Source organism: Hippoglossus stenolepis, chromosome 1 (genome assembly GCF_022539355.2).
Source record: "Hippoglossus stenolepis isolate QCI-W04-F060 chromosome 1, HSTE1.2, whole genome shotgun sequence".
NCBI lineage: Eukaryota > Metazoa > Chordata > Actinopteri > Pleuronectiformes > Pleuronectidae > Hippoglossus > Hippoglossus stenolepis.
This window is the reverse complement of record NC_061483.1, coordinates 27578107-27592011: the sequence shown is the minus strand read 5'-3', so window position 1 is coordinate 27592011 and position 13905 is coordinate 27578107. Positions and strand designations below refer to the sequence as shown.

At 41.5% G+C, this 13905-nt stretch overlaps 1 protein-coding gene across 1 annotated transcript in view; it reads left to right on the top strand.

The window, feature by feature from the left end:
• Nucleotides 1-3758: 3758 nt before the first annotated feature.
• LOC118112214 (solute carrier organic anion transporter family member 3A1) overlaps nucleotides 3759-13905 on the top strand; it is a 29222-nt gene continuing 19075 nt past the window's right edge. Inside the window, exons 1-2 of the mRNA XM_035161765.2 lie at nucleotides 3759-4298; nucleotides 7310-7769. Coding sequence (XP_035017656.1) covers nucleotides 4140-4298; nucleotides 7310-7769 — 619 coding nt within the window. The 5' untranslated portion in view covers nucleotides 3759-4139. The remainder of the gene's footprint in view (nucleotides 4299-7309; nucleotides 7770-13905) is intronic.

Genomic DNA, 13905 nt, shown 5'->3' with positions numbered 1-13905 from the left:
TTGTTTAAACATAGTTCGTTATCTCTGGTCAGTTGGTGGATGAATACAGGTCTATTAGGTGGAATTTATTTCACTTAACACTTCATGTGGTCTTTAGCCAATAAGAACTTATATTTATTTCATACAAACCAAATCAAATTTTGTCATCTGCTTTCATTCGACAAAGAAATATAGATGTTTTATTCTGGGTCGGTTCAGTGTATTGAAATACATTTATATGGTCTTTAATCATAATTAATTAACTTTAAGTATAAAAACCATCCTTGATGGTATAAGTATTGTGTGTTTGTATATATATATATATATATATATATATATAATTAACACTGCCTTTTATCTGATATATCTCACTTATTTGTTCGGAGCAAAAATGACCATGGCAAAAATTACTTTTTTATGAAACCATGCAGGCCATCGTTAGCTATTTATTGAAGACCTCATGATTTATTGTGTAGTTGAGGAAATGATTTTAATTAATCAACGAGTCATATGTCCTATTGTATACCAGTTCTCATCTGGTTATTTACATTCTTTTGTACTTGATTGTTACAATCTCCAAGTTTCTGGTTAACAATTTGTGTATTATTTTGATTTGTAAACATTTCAGCCACAACGAACGAAGCAACCAAAGACAGTTGAGAAACTGGATAAGGTCTTTACATGCTACTTTACTGTGGTTTCTGTCGAAGTTCTCCAGCTGGCATGTCCAGGTCTCTCAAAACCAGGATCATTTGCAGTTTTCTGAAAGAATGACATGTTTTTTACATGTGCAACACATAGTCCAGTATAGTGGTGTAAATTTAAACTCACAACATGTTGGTGCATTGATCAGACTTTTGCACAAAAGCTATTGTGTTGTATTCATTCATTGGAGATATTGTCATATCACATGTCTAAAGATCTGCTGGTAGTAATTTTAGAGTTGATGACTCACAATGAGAATCATTATCTCTTCATGACATGACACTGAGCTGCTCCAGTTCCATATTCTGTTGTTGACAGAATGTAAAATGTTGGAGAGAAAATACAAAATGCAAACTAGTTTCTCAAATCCACCTCCTCACATAAGTCATTTTAACTGTGCTATCCATTATTGAAATTTCCAATGAGGTCAAGAGTCGAATGACCTCGAGTCTCTATATCAACGACCTGACAGGCAGCCAACAGTAAGAAGGACAGAGACACTGCATCCGTCTGTCACTATATGCCAATGTTCTGCAGCTCCAACTAAAATGACACTGGTTATGTAAAAGTAACCACTTGAAAAGCGAAAATAAATGAATGTGTACATGTAAAAATGTTGGTGTAATGCCTCTGTGAGTACATTTTTATTTTTGGTGTATTTTTGGTGAAATGCTGATGAAGCAGAAATGACAAATGTTCAGATGTATTCGCAGCTTCAACAGGGTCTTTGTCGTTAAAATCAAAGTGGACCTTCCTATAGATCTACTACTACTTCTCCTATTGTAAATAGATATTCATCAATCAATTGGAGTAAAGACATATTCATTTTAATGTTTATTATGCAAAAAAATAATAATTATACTTATCTTTAAGCATGAATCCAAAACCTACAAAGGGCATCAAAGGCCCTTTAGCCTCCAGAATAAACTCTGACATCATTTACGTACATCTGTGTCCTGGCGATTTATTTGTTTGTTTGAGGATAAATGCACAAATGCATTCTTCTTTCAGTGGACCTTGTGATTATGAGGCATCCTAAAATAATGTCTTCAGTTGGCTTGCACTGCATCAGCAGGCACTGTGGTTGGTCTTAAATCTCCCCGGCTACTCTGAATGACTCTATGAGAAATGGATGCTCTTCCTGCTGAGTCCACAGTTTGTCTGATAGATTGTGCTGCTTCAGATGCTATTGAATTGGTCCTGAATGGTCCCAGGAATATTGCGGAGCCAAAAGCCGCAGGGCGAGTGGTGAGTGAACTTGGCACTCGGCACTCTCTTATTTCACGGTTATGATGGAGGATTTTCGCCCTGTGTGTTTTACTGCTGTCATTTTCATTTCTTCACCGTGACAAACTCAGGGGCAGAGGAACTTCATCATTCAGATCGCTGACAAAGAGAAGACATACACTTGAACATCCTTTTGTCTAAAAACAGGAAAGTTGGCGCTAGTCAATGTTTGCATTTCATACCACCTAAAACATGTTTAAATTAAATTAAAAAAACTGCCTAGTATCAGATCTGCCAACATAGACGTGAAAATGATAATACAGCTAAGGATGAATGGATGGATGGATGGATAGATAGATAGATAGATGGATGGATAATAATTTGATTTTGAAAAAATAAGTGTCAAAATGCAGCAGCTTAACATTTGAAGTACACATTAGGAATCGTGAATTAAATATGGAGCAGATCTTAGCTGTCCCTGAGCATTTGTCCACACTGATAGGATGATGCTTCACAGAGATTGTCTCCATGTAGAACAGCGATAGAGCCACTGATGTATGCAAAGAGTTATGTTTGGCAAGTGTTGAATTTTTAACCACCCTGAAGCCAGCTGAGTACACTTCAGTCAAGCCTGAAGATACAGCAGATTATCTAATAACATCACATAACATAACATAAGGTAACATAACATAACACATAATAACATAGCATAATAGCATAACATAACATAATGCAACATTATACATAGCACAACAAAACATAGCATAACATAGCATGGTATAACATAACTAGTATAACATAACATAACAATATAAATATAACATAGCATAACATCACATCAAGGCATGCACAGAGGGGGCAGCTCCCCATGTCCTTTTTTGAGATGTATTAATCCAGGATGTCTAGGCCTTAACAGGACATGTCCCTGTGTCATGTTTTCCCTGAGGACACTTCTATGTGTGCCTAAGTGTTTGTGCCTTAAAGGGATCCTGTGGTTACTTCCAGTGCAACACCATGCAGTGACAGGGCAAAACTTAACCTTCAGACAAAGAAGTGTGCAAACACAGTACAAATGCCTCCCTTTCTCTTCTTTCTTTTCTTCTTTTGCCCCATGCCCCTTAGAGAGTCCGTGCACAAACACTGCTGCATTAGGTTAAAGCATATAAGATTAAAAAAACAAAACAAGATGATAAATCGCTCTGGAAAAATAAAGAGACCACTGCAAGATCAGCAATGTCTTTGATTTCACTATTTGTATGTATGTGCCAAAATAATGTTTTGTTCTATTCTTTACACGACTGACGACATTTCCCCAAAATTCCAAATTTAACAGACACTGGAATGACATGGCTGCCAAACATGTGGAGATACAGACTAATCAGGAGGGGGCTCCTGGTGTTTTCTGTAGCTGTATTAAGGAGAGCAGCCGTAAACATGGACTGATGAGAAAAATTAGTTTGTGCTGTGTCATTGTCAGTCCAGTGGATTTGTATTTGTGATGGTTTAGTGAACACAGGTAGTGCGCACAGGTACAATTATGAGAACGAGAGAGAGAGTGTGTGTGTGCGCATGTCTATCTATAGTTATGAGGGCCAATTTTGGTGTAATACCATCACTGTGAGGACATTTTGGCTGATCCCCACAAATCCAAAGGGCTGTTTGCGGGTTATGGTTAGAATTAGGTGAAGGTTAGGACGGGGGGCTAGGGAATGCATTATGTCAAAGAGTGTCCTCACAGCTATAGCGAGACGTGCATGTGTGTGTGTTTAAGTGCAGCTCTCTCGCCCTGGCTTGGTTCATGGAGGGAGGGAGGGAGGAGCATCGCAGCCTGTAGGATGCGGAGCTGCAGATCGGCTGAGGAAGCCAAACCAGCACCTGTTCCTGGATGGAGATGCAACATCCCGGATGTGAGAGAGGCAGCATCCTGTAGTTCTATACGTCGGCTGTAAGAAGCCGTCGCACATATACATGCGTAACGTACGTATTTAAATATGATGTAGCCGATAGGCAGTGGCCGGACAGGCGGTGAAGAGAGCTCGCTGACGGACTGTGCGTAATGCTGAGTGGACAGCAGTATTTCTCGCCCTGTGTTCCAGCCTAGACGGGCTCCTGACAGCAGCTTCGCATTTCCTCTGCAGTGCAGCTCGTCACCAGAGCCCGATGCGCTCCGCCGGACCGAGCCCGTTCACTTTGATGCCGTCCAAGCCGACCGGAGCCTGAGCCGAAGGATGCAGGTGAAAAACCAGATCTGCACCGAGCGCAGCAGCACCGACGACCCGGAGCAGGATGACAACCAGAAGAAGACCTCGTGCTTCTCCAACATCAAGATCTTCCTGGTGTCGGAGTGTGCGCTCATGTTGGCTCAGGGCACGGTGGGAGCCTATCTGGTGAGTTTCTGTGCCACAGCCACGGTGCTGGTGCGGAGAGGACGCGTCGTATCTCAGTGTCTCTCCGGCGCCCTTCAAACATTCACAGGTAGACGGCGGGTAACGATGCGGCGCTTGCGCTGATGCGGCTAATAATCATGTTATTCTGATCACATTAGAATAATCCCATCATCCAGTGAGCACGGGACGCGGTGCTCTCACTGATTGATGACTTGCTGCGTATGATCCATCAGGCCTATGCACCATCCGCACGACACAAAGCGCGTCACCGCGGCCGTCGGCTCCACGTTGTTGCTGGAGAATTCTCTATGCGTATATACGGACTGAGGGTGAGAGCAGGTTATGAAACACCGGTCGGGACACTGGCGCATCCAGTCTGCCGGCTCATGCTACAGCCACATGCTTCAGTAGCGCAGGAGGCCTTTGACACTGGAGGATACAGGCCTATAGGAGATGACGTGATCACCACAAGAGAGAAGAGAGACAACACCTTATTTTGTAATTTAAGAAAAGATGCTTTTTTTTTACTAATTATTTAACACTGGATTATCTGTGACATAATCACACTAATGTGCTTAAAATGATGTAAGATTCGTTGCAAAGGCTGTGATAGTAATGATTGATCTTTATGGTGTGGCCAAATAAGCCTCAACCGGAGCAGCCTGTAATGCATCTGTGGTGACATTTACTAGAGAATTGGCCCAAACACTTCCTGTAGATCTTTATACCATTGTATTCAGGTAGACCTTCAAAGATACAAGGGATATTCTCCATCTTGTCCTACATTCTAAAATTATTTATTGGTTATAGATGTTTTGATACTACTAATAAATGTAGTTTGACAAGAGGATGGGGCTGAAAGTTATTTATATTGATGTCAGGAACGTAACACCTCTACTTTATGAGTTATAGCTTTTTAGAGGCTACAGTGAAAGACAATTAGAGATGCTTATTAAAGCTTTGTGGGAAACCATTTTTAAATGTGAAAGGGTGACTCAGTCCAGGAAAATCAGCAAAAGACCTAAATATGGCCACATAGACAGTAATACTTCACATTTTGGTTTAAACATGTTTTGTACACGTCGCAAGTTTAAAGTGCATTAAAATGTTCTTGCAGTAGAAGTTTCTCTTTTGAGGCAGCATCCCAAAACAAATGTGCCTCTTTAGCAAATCCCTCTGCAGACTAAAGCACTACAGTGTGCCCTCTCTTGTATAAAATATTGTTTGTCATCATCTTCTGTTTCCTGTCTTTTTGTCACTCAGCCACTTTTTTTGTTCGCTGTGGGCATTTATTTTCTCCTCTTCTTTTCAATGCACAATTGTCTTTTAACAAGTAAATTACCTTAAAACTAAACTAAACCCTAAAGGTGTGTAACAGGAGAAAGCTGTTATAGCTGAAGGTCAGTGGCTGTTCTCCATCAGTATCCGATATGATCCCACATACAACTTTTAAAAGTAGCTCAGTCTTTGCCTTGTCGTCCAGAGGTTGTGACCTCTGTGTCAGAATTTTGTATGAACACTGGACACAAACGTTGTTCAGTAAAGTCATTTTCACAGTAGTTAGTTTAATAGTCTTGTAGTGGTGCCAGAATGGTAACACAACTAGCCCAGCGTTCCACTAAAAAGAACTGTGACATCCATTTGACCATTTGAGAAATGAAGTACAGATTGTTCATTGATTTTTTTTCTCACCAGTTTTCTGGCTTTGTCCAGATGTCTCTGGTGGCGTACCAAGGTCAGGCAAAGGACAGAGTAACTAGGCTGAGGGCATTTCACCTTCAGAATTAATATAATTCATTGCCTCTTAATAAACATATTGTAGATGTCAGCCCCGTGATGGACTGGTGTTCAGGTTGGACCGCCTCTTCCACAACCCTTGATGGATGAATATTGTAGATGTAGGACTTGTTTACCCAGAGACAATCTATTTCTTGCAAAACCCCCTAGAAAGGTAAAATGAAGTACAAGCTGCTTTGTGGGCCGTTCTTGACAAATTAGAAATGGTATTTTCATACAAAGTACTCAAATTGGCTGTTAGAGCAGAACGATTGAGTTATTGATTAGTTGATCAACAACTTATCAACTATTTTTGTTCTCCAACTGCTAAATTGTTAATTTGTAGCTTTTATTTGTTTTAATTAATAAAAGAGAATTAAAGCCGTTGGGAAATGTTGACAGGCATTTTTCTAAATGAGGGATATTTTATTGAGTAAATAAATAATGAAAATAATCATTAGCTGTAGCCCTTCTTGGTTAAAAACATAACAACTATACTTCGAAATTCAGATTTCGCTGCTGTTTGAAAAGACAAACAGGATAGGCAATACTGAAATAAAAGTTAATGGATATGACACATGATCCATCTTATTTTACTTGGATAATCCTGTGAAAATTCCTCTTTCATCAAGAAGTCTTGGGAATTATACTGCACCTTTCGCTGTGGGTGGATGATTAATAAATAATTTAATACTTAAATTTTACTTGTGAGTCCTATATCAGCACGCAGTTGATGTAAGGGCCAGTGTGTCGCTTACACACAGCCAGAACCCAGCTGGTACAATGTGTTTGTGTCCGCTGCATAATTAGAACAGCTGCACCAGGTTTCTTGCCTGAAGCCACACACATGCACTTATCCCCCTCTCTCAGGGCTGGCATCAGCTTAGCCTCGGGGTTGTTTTGGGAGAAGGCGGGGGAGTGTGGGGATGAAGATGTTGGAAGCAGATCAGCCCGCAGAACGGATCAGCTTCTGTGAGGTATCAACAGGTCACTGGTGGCTGGTACGAGCTCTGGGGGAATGGCAGATGGCTGCGTTTATACTACTGCCCTTCTACTGAATAGCACCTGAAGCTAAATGTTCTGCCTCAATATTTTACACAAAAATAATAACTACTCTATATAAAATTACATGTATAAACCTGCTCAACAAAATTAGTGGCTGTGGTTTAATCGACAGTCCTAAATGGTTGTAAAAACACTTCATAACTCTTGCTCTCTCTCCCTCTCTCCACCAGGTAAGTGTTCTAACCACTCTGGAGAGACGCTTCAACCTGCAGAGTGCCGATGTGGGCGTCATCGCCAGCAGCTTTGAGATCGGTAACCTGGCCCTCATCCTGTTTGTCAGCTACTTTGGCGCCAAGGCCCACAGACCCCGCCTCATTGGCTGCGGCGGTATCGTCATGGCTCTTGGAGCGTTGCTGTCCGCCCTGCCGGAGTTCCTGACCCATCAGTATGAGTATGAGGCCGGCGACTCCTGGCACGCCGAGGACGGCAGGGACATCTGCTCCAACAACTCCAGGTCAGAAAACCGAGACTCTGGGTTTAAATGTGGCAACCGAGCCAACACCAACATGATGTACCTTCTGCTGATCGGAGCCCAGGTTCTGCTGGGCATCGGAGCCACACCTGTCCAGCCTCTGGGAGTGTCCTACATCGACGACCATGTCCACAGGAAGGACTCCTCACTGTATATAGGTGAGTCCCACTGAGCTACAACAGAGACACAATTCTGTTAACATAGTAGCTATTGTTTTATTTTAAAATGAGCAACCTTCTTTTTTCTTACCAAAACTTCAAGCTGAACTGAGAAACTAAACTAAAACATCTTTATTATCTCTGAGTGAATCCACAGCTTTTTACATTGGAGCTGCCCTCACTGTTGGCTAAAAGCTCTGTCGTCAGCTCTGCCGTGATACATGTATAGTAGAAAGCTGACTCAAAGATCACAGAAGCCACAGAAACAATCGTGATGTGATGGATGTGTTGTAGGTGGGTGGTTGCTGAGCTAATAACCTGGATAACAATATACTGTATAATGAGTCATTCCGCTGTACTATTAAAAAGATGAGCCACAGACTGAAACCAGTTCAGATTCCGACACTGAACCGGGACCAAACAGCACACAGCTAGTCTTTTTTTACATTTCTCTTTCTGTACAGATTAAACTATGTTGCGTTCGATCAGCAGTGTTAATGCTTGAACTGTATCATAAGTGACTACAAATCTATGAGCCAATCTGAATGAGACGATTGAAATCTGCAAAGCGATTTGTAATTTCCACCTGCAACAGTGGTTACATTTGTGCAGAAGTGAATTAAATCCTGAACCTGGCAGTCACAGTGGTTTACTCCAGTGTTGTTCTTCTCTTCTGGGGTCTTTGATGGGACATGTGACTCCTGATGCTCATTTCTTTTGCAGGAAAACTGTTTATTTACTGGAATCAAATTTGGCATGTTATCAAGAGGCTGTTGAATATGTTGCTGGATGCTAGTACAGTCAGCAACACCAGATGTCTGTCCCTCCGCAGCAGAAGATGTGCCCAGGTGGGGTAGAATAAATTATGCATAGAGTAACTTTGACCACGACATTCGAAACATAACACTGGCCCTTAAATTTATAGGTCATCATGGATGAAGAATGTGATTGAAGAGTGAGGCATAGAAAAATACAAACAGAAAAGATCCTTGTTTTCTGAACGAAAAATCTACCAGCAGCAGGTCTATTCCGTCCTCCTCTTAGGTTAACATTGGATGTAATAAGAAGCAAAGGCTATTGGCTCAGTAAAACCTGAACAATCACAGTATCTATCAAAGTAAATGGATGATTATGTTGTCATAACTGAAACATGACTGTGATATTAATCCTTCACCCGGGCACCAAATGATCCAATGTCAGTAATGAACAGAGGATAATTTCAGAATTACAAGATTGCAATATTATATGAAACAAATTCACAGATATAATCTTTACAATTAGTCATAATTAGTTGGACAATGGTAGACGTATCCTCATCTTGTGGGGCAGGTGACAGAGAGCATAGTGGTTGGGAGTTATGGCAGCCTGTTGGGCTAATTCTTTGAGGATAAATGCAAATTATCATGTTAACCCAAAGTGTTCCCCCAGAGCTTAGTGCTGAGTGCTGTGGTGTTTCCAGAGCAGACTTCCCAGAGATCACTTGTCAGTCAGCATGTTTGCTGACGTGATACATTTGTCCCTTGATTTACTGAAAGTGGACGTGTTTCAGTTGATGACTCACTTGCTTGAACTTCTTCAGCCTCATTTATTACCGCAGCTCACGCCAACTGCTCAGCTCGTCTTCTTCATACTGAGCTATAGCCTGTTCTGAACAGTATCAAGCCTCAGCCTATCCTGCCCTCTCCTCTAGCCCACAGAAAGAAACCCATCGTTTGTCATGCAGCATCACTGCTTGTGTGCGTGTGCGTGTGTGTGTGTGTGTGTGTGTGTGTGTGTGTGTGTGTGTGTGTGTGTGTGTGTGTGTGTGTGTGTGTGTGTGTGTGTCCTTGTGCCAGTGTCCTGTTTAGTGAATGTGACTCACAGGTTTTGGGACATTGTAGATAAGAATATCTTAACACATTTTTTTGAAATTATACATATAAAAAACACGTAACTATCACTGTTATGTTATTGTGCAGCCTCCACATCCAGTAGACGCAGCACACGACATGTCTCTAAGCTACTGTACCCCACAGTATTGACTTGCTCAGATAATTAGTTTAGACAATGGATGGAAATATCGCTGGCTGTTAAACATGTTAGTTACTTTATGGGATGCATGAGCCTATCAATACTTTATTTTGCTCTACCTTTAATGCACCACAGTGTTGCATGGTATTTAGAGGCTAGTCTAAGCCCTGGGTGCTATATGCAACAACAGATGAGACATTTTAACGATACATTCTTTGATATTGTGTCTAACTGCTGATGTTTTGAAACAGCTCATTTGTGAAAAATTTTGTCTGGTGCAACGACAAAATAATATCTAGGGTTGGCAATCCTGGAAAAACTAGAAAGAGCAGGCTACACTTAGCAAGAATGCAACCGATACATCCCACCCGCTCCCATCGGCCCCCTCTTCAAATCTATGGCCCCAAAACACATGAACGCACACTGTCTGACAACTGCTGGAAGCCAACTTTTCTGTGACTCGCTCAATAACTTGTGTCTATCGTCTCTGCTTCAGTGGTGTGTGTCTCTTCGGCTGTTAAAGACTCCAATCATGGACAGTGAGAGCACAGTAATTTCATCAAATAACAAGTATTTCATAAAAAACTTACTAACCCTGCCTTTACAGAAGGTTGTGAGCAGAAGGTAACTGACTAACCATTTCAAAACCCATTTCCTCTATTCATTGTTGAGAGGGAAGCTGTGGGTGTGTGGCCCCTCGTTTGTCGGGGCCCTTGAGCAAAGCACTTTCGTCCCCAACTTCTGCAAAAGTTCAGAGGCCGGTAGCAGAGTACTGTGGTTACACTTTACAGAAACCTAAGAGGCTGACATAACACACATTAAAGTCTGTCTGCCAAAGTTGCCAAGGCAACAGTACAGAGAGAAGCAGGGAGGATTTTCTCTACTGTTCCTCTTACTGCTCAGCGACCTGCAAGTAGCAGATGGAGAGGCTAGAGAGACTAGAGAGAAGAAACAAGAGTCTCCTATTATGACTAAAACAAAGAAAAGATTTTGGCGCAGAACATGAATTATCTGATTACATATCTGAAATGTGTGTTTTAATGTACATTTATAAAAATAATTGATTTAGTCTTTTATTATTATTATTATTATCTTCTGAAGACTGAGAAAATGTGTAGCCAAAATTTACATCAGATTGTATATATCATTATTATTACTGATTATTTAGCCTTATTTCAGACTCATAGGTCCATATCAGCAGAAAAATAAATAAAACAGGCAGGTTGATACAGCAGGTCAAACAGTCCAAGAAACCGTAATAAGGTTAGAGCATTGTGCAATAACAAATGTTGCATGCTGTATATTTTGCTTGTCATATTAATATGTTGACCCTTTAGCCGTACAACATTTTCTCTCCAATCTAACCCTATTTAATATGTTCTTCCCTTACCCATAATGCATTATTTCACTAAGTTTTGTGGTCATCCCATTTGTTACTCATGCTAACTTACAGATAAACAAACAAACAAACAAATGCCAATGAAAACACTAACTCCTTGGCGGAGGAAATTACTGGTTATTGTTATCAGCCCTGAAATCCCATATTTGGAGGTTGGCTACAGGACAGCCAAAGTCGGCTAACTACCCCGAGTCATGACAGTCCCTGACCGTCCGAGTCAGTTGGTCCTTGTAGACTGTAATTATTCACATTACAGTTTATGAGACTGATGTCACACGAGGCAGCTCATACAGCCAACTGTCTTCTGTTTTACCTTTTGACTTTTTTGCGCACATTGTAATAATCTATTTTACACAAAAAAAACTGTATACATCATGCAGCCATAACTGACAACAACCAACCACTGTGTACACATGACATTAAGCAGTTGTACATGTTTTAGTTTTTTTTAATCCAGCCGGGCTAATGCATCATTAAGCTCCTCTGTGCTTTAAAGTACTAGTTTTTGGCCACAGTGAGGCTAGTTGCACCTCCTCTCAGTCATCTCTGCTTGTTCCTGGCCAGTTGTATTGCGTTTCAGTACAGACCTCTTGCAGGGTGAGAAGGCCTGCGGTTTGTTCTGTTCATGCTTTGATCTGTACACTCTCTGCCAGCAGCACAGAGAGAGGAGGAGATAGGAGAGGAGGGGGGAGAGGAGAGGGAGGAGGGGAGGGACGGACAGAGGATGGAGAGCAAATGAGGCTAGCACAGCACCACACAACCCACCCTACCTCCTGCTTGGCTAGAGTCCAACTCATACCAGATGCCTGATGTTAGACTGTTAGACACTTTCTATGCTTTTAGAACATTTAAAGAATGCACTGAGTTTCGAGTGAGATTTACTATGTAACCATGCAGGTCACGCTAATATCAGTCATAGTAGAAAAACAAAGACAACTTATCGGTTACTAATAGTTTTCAGGTTTCCAGGTTGCTTTGACAAATCTGTTACTCAACTGGGATTTCTTTGGGATCGTTTTCACATATTTTTATAAAGTTTTTATATTCACTGGGCGATATGGAAAAAAATGATATAAATTAAATCAGCACCACTGCACTGAGGCGCATTACTCTGCGCAGGTCAACAAGTGACTCTGCTCCTCTGATGTTTTCTAATCAATCACACGTAGAACTGATCTTTATAAAAAACTCATATTTATGTTCCTGGATAAACGGGGCCTTGCTTCTTCTGCAACAAAGAAGTTACATTTTTAAATTATTATTATTCAGAGGATGAAAACCGCTTAAACTATGAACGTAGCGGAAAACATGAATCAATTACGTTCTGTCACTGTATCGATGCAGAGTCGTCCACCTCTCTGCAGGAGCCCAAACATTAGCACGTGTGCTGCTGCTGCTCCTACACTCTGCGCTGTGTGCGTCAACCTAACCTGACGTGGCTGTAACTCTATTCCAGTCACATGATTGGTTCAGCGTGGCGCTATTCTCATTGTCATTGGGCGTTTGTGTTGTCTGTCACAACATGGATGGGATTAGTTCTATCAACATTATAGAGACCATGTCTTATATTTCTATAGAGGATATTTTATATCGCGATTATTATCTTTATCGTTTTATCGCCCAGCCCTTCTTGACTTTCTCCACATTTTGTAGCATTGTTGTAACTTATAAGCCTGTCATGTGTCACAGTCCAAATGTTATAGTGCTGGTGTTAGTGACTGGAATGTGATGGACAAAACTAACCATGATTGATGGTGATGCATAATGAATAATGCTGGGTTACTGTTTCATATTTCATTTGCTATTTGGAATTTTTGTGGTTGTGAACAATTATAATAATACTAATACTCTAATACTAATAATACATTTTTATTCTTTAATGAAATAACCCATGAGAAAAACCACACATTAAACATCTCTAAAATGGAAATGAATATTTAATGAATTTTTTTCTGAATGTCTGAATACAATTTCATGACAATTTAATGGTTGTGGAAACATTGAACCTAAAACCACAAATGTCAACCTGATGGTGGCTCTACAGGAAAAGTCGACCAACATTTGGTAGAAATTATTCTCTTTGGGCCATGAATATCTGTTCAAAGTTCTGACCGTCAATGCCAAAATATTAAAGGGGACATAGCATGCAAATTCCACTTTGTTAGTGCTTCTACAGGTTAATGTGGGTATCTGGCATGTCTACCAACCCAAAAACTCTGGAAAAAAAACACTCGCGCGTTTTGTTATGGTTCCTCTAAGTCAGAAACGTCATGCTTGAGTGACTCGAATGAGCTTCCTGTGTATTGTGTCGTAACAATACACTGGAAGTCTCCCTACATGGTCTTGGCCCACCCCCCACCTCATCCCCCCCGCCCCCCCACACTCGTTATGCCGGGTTTACACCGGACGCAGCGAGGCTGCGAGGCAGCGCAGAGCCGTTCCCAAGCCTGGCTGTTCACACGGGAGGCGCATTTCTCCGCGCTGGTCAGCCCGCGATTCACTCACATGTGGCATTTGTCTGGATCGTTGGGACTGGGAGGCTGCAGCAGTTGCTCGGGCGCGACCGCTCGCTCTCCCGTGCGTGAGCTGGAATTTGTGTCAACGCCACACAGCCAGCAGTGTGGAAGACTTCTGCAGTGTTCAGCACTACTGTAACACTGGCACACACACACACAGAGCCCCCCCACTCGTTATGCCGGGTTTACACCGGACGCGGAAGCGCCGCCA